Here is a 3,308-nt window from a genome sequence, read left to right on the forward strand (position 1 = left end):
TAGACAACCAACAACGAATGGGATCCGCAAACCAATAAAAACTGACAATCTCAGGGTTGTAATCACGGATCTGGAGATTCAAGATTACCGAGAGCACATGACAGAACATGCAGTCATATGCCAGTTTATGGGTATGTGGCCAACTGAAAGGGCCTTATTTCAATGGATTAGACAACATTGGAAGCCCATAGGGGATGTCAAACTACACTTGGGAGCCAAAGGTTTCTTCACAGTTGTGTTTACCAACCTAGAAGATAAGGATAGGATTTTTGATGGAGGCCCATATTTCATGGCTTTTGTTGGTCTGTACATGCGACCATGGAAATCAAACTTCGCTCCAGAAAAAGAATCCTTTACTCAAGTTCCAATGTGGATTCATTTATTCTCTCTCCCAATAGATTATTGGGGTCTGAATGCTCTAAAACAAATTGGAGATCAGCTGGGAACTTTTATCAAAGCCTCGGAGGCAAATTTGCAAAAGAAATACAACACATGCGCAAGAATATGTGTAGAAATGGATGTATCGAGGGCACTGCATGAGGGGCTATGGCTCGAATACATCGATGAAGACTACTTTCAGGAAATAGACTATGAGCAGATCCCATTTCGATGCCGTAAATGTCATGACCATGGACATTTAATAAGGGAATCTCCAATGAATAGGAAGGAAGAAGACACTAAAACAGAGCAGGTAAACAAAGGCAAAGATAACTTCATAACACCAAAGTCAAGGCAGAGAGCCAATAGAAGAAGAATAAACAAAGCAGGAACAGACAGAAACAACTACAGTAATACCTTTGAAATCTTGGATCTAGAAACAGACTCAGAGGATGGGCACAGAACCCTAACATCAAATAAGGGGCGTAAGGAAGAGGAAGAACGAACCAGGAAAGAAGCGGAAGAGGACAAGAACACCAACGAAGTCCAAATGCAGGAGCGACCAGAAGAGCCGGAGGAGGACGTAGACATGCTAACCAGCGATGGAGGAAGCGAGGATTTCGAGCTGGAGGAGGTACTAGCCAAGGAAGGGATGAATCTACCAGTTATAGCTGAGAACTGGAAAACTCAAGGCATAGAAAATGTACCGGAGGAAGAAATCAAGAAGGTCAATGATTTGTTCATAGCACGGTAGAAAGCAGATTTAGAAAGGCAGAACAGGAAGCTAGGTATAGCAAGAGGTAATGGAATCCATTCAAAGAGTCTTTTATGGAACTCATCCAGCTCCAAACAAAAGAAAAGAAGAGGCCGAAGGACAAGTGGTGAAGCTTTGCAGGAGTTAGGTTTGATAATGATAAACTCAGGGAAGATGAAGGTGCTCAGCGCCTTCTCGACCTATCAATAAAATCAGAAGTTAGTCATGAAGATCACATCATGGAATGCAAGAGGGCTTAACAGCCAAGCAAAGCATAGAATATTGAAGCGCAAATTTCAGAAATACAAAGCGGAAATCATGTTCTTACAAGAAACCAAATGCAGCAGCTCCAGCATGGCCACGATAAGCAAGAAGATCGGAAGGAACATAAACTATCTAGAAGTTGAAAGTCAGGGCCGAGAAGGTGGCCTAGCAACGCTGTGGGACACAAGAGATATTTATGTGATCTCTGTAGAAGCGAACAAACACTTCATCGTTGTGGAAGTTCAACCCACAGGTAATTATGAATCATTTTATGTGTTAATCTATATGGACCACAAAGAACAGAAGATAAAATAAGTTTCTTAAATTCCTTATATAGACTTATTGCTAGATATCCAATCTCCAAATGTATTCTGGGGGGAGATTTCAACATGATAACAACCCTTCTGGAGAGGAGAGGGGGTCTAAGGAAACTTAATAGGGATGCGGAGGATTTCACAAGTTTCATTGATAATGTCAAAATGGTAGACATTCTCCCCAAGAGTGGCAACTTCACTTGGAATAACAGGAGAGGGGGAGAAAGGATGATTGCCTCTCACTTGGATAGGTTTTTTATTTCTGAAAATATCATAATGGATGGCATCACCGTAGAGTCAGACATCCTTCCAAGTGGAGGATCAGACCATTCACTAATTTCGATCACAGTTGCGGTTCAGGGTACTCCAAGGAATAAACCATTCAGATTTGAAAAATTTTGGCTGGATCACCCTAACTTCCTCAAGCTGGTGGAGAAATGGTGGTCAGAACCCCTGGAAGGCAAAGGTTCCAAAATGTTTAATCTGCAGAAGAAGTTAAGAATTATCAAAGATAAGATAAAAGAGTGGAATCGAACAGTATTTGGGGACATCTTTACGGAGAAAACCATAATAGAAGAGAAATTGGAACAGATTCACAAAGACTGGGCAGCTGGGAACAGTAATGAGGAATCTGCGGAGCAGGAAAAATTTCTAACTCAACAGTGGCACAATAGATGTAGGCAAGAAGAAATTCTCTGAAAACAAAAATCAAGAATTCAATGGCTAAAAGAAGGAGAGCAGAATACCAAATTTTTTCATAGATCTGCTCTAGACTACAGAAGTGCAAACAAAATTCTTGAGATAAAAAATAAAGATGGGGAGCCACTGAAGAACCACCACGATATATCAGCGCTGCTCCAAGAACATTTCAACTCCATAGCACAGGAACCGCAGATAAATAGAGAGGAAGCCATCAAGGAACTTCTAAAAGCCATACCCAAATCTATCAACTCTGATCAGAACTAGGCCCTCTACAGGGAAATCACATTGGAAGAGGTGGAGGAAGCTATGAAAAGCATTCCAAACGACAAATCCCCAAGACCGGATGGGTTCAATTGTGAAGCAGGAAGTATGGGATGTTGTTGAGGACTTGTTGAAGCCTCGAAAATCGCTGCAACAACATCGAGGATAACCATCCGGTCCGGACCTTAGTACAACTCCTTTTCCGTTTGGAATAGTGGCTCCGATTGGGGATAATGGGACCAGTTTCCCAAAAGTGGATAAACGGGATGAATGGATGATTTATAAACTAAGCTAGCGGTAAGCGAATAACTAAACTATTAACAAGAATACAAGAACTATAACCTATCCCGGGAATCTATTGAACTTTAAAGTGCTACGTTTGATGGTCTGTGTCTAAAGACAGGCATATAGATGACTCCATCTAACAGACATAGATATTAATTCATTCAAGATTACTGTGCCTAAATAGTTAAGCCCAATGATTATAGCGATATTACCACACTCATCATTTATATTATCGACATATACATGATTAAAAGGAAAGCATATCATAAAACATCCAATAGTGGTATGAATGTAGATCTGCTGTTACAGCGCATGCATATAATCAACAATAGCAAGGATAATCAAATAAC

At 40.7% G+C, this 3,308-nt stretch overlaps 1 protein-coding gene across 1 annotated transcript; it reads left to right on the forward strand.

Annotated features, from left to right (window-relative positions):
• Nucleotides 1–1,875: 1,875 nt before the first annotated feature.
• LOC149145424 (uncharacterized) lies at nt 1,876–2,409 on the forward strand. Its single transcript, XM_089452442.1, has one exon. The coding sequence runs from the start codon at nt 1,876–1,878 to the stop codon at nt 2,407–2,409; it is 534 nt and encodes a 177-aa protein (XP_089308568.1).
• The last annotated feature ends 899 nt before the right edge of the window (nt 2,410–3,308 follow it).

This window comes from Pinus tabuliformis, chromosome X (genome assembly GCF_031772625.1).
Source record: "Pinus tabuliformis cultivar Carrire ecotype Pingquan chromosome X, CPIR1, whole genome shotgun sequence".
In the NCBI taxonomy this organism is placed as follows: Eukaryota; Viridiplantae; Streptophyta; class Pinopsida; order Pinales; family Pinaceae; genus Pinus; species Pinus tabuliformis.

Bases quoted from the DNA above. Each gene is read 5' to 3' on its own strand.
- LOC149145424 (XM_089452442.1), top strand. From the start codon at position 1,876: ATGGTAGACATTCTCCCCAAGAGTGGCAACTTCACTTGGAATAACAGG.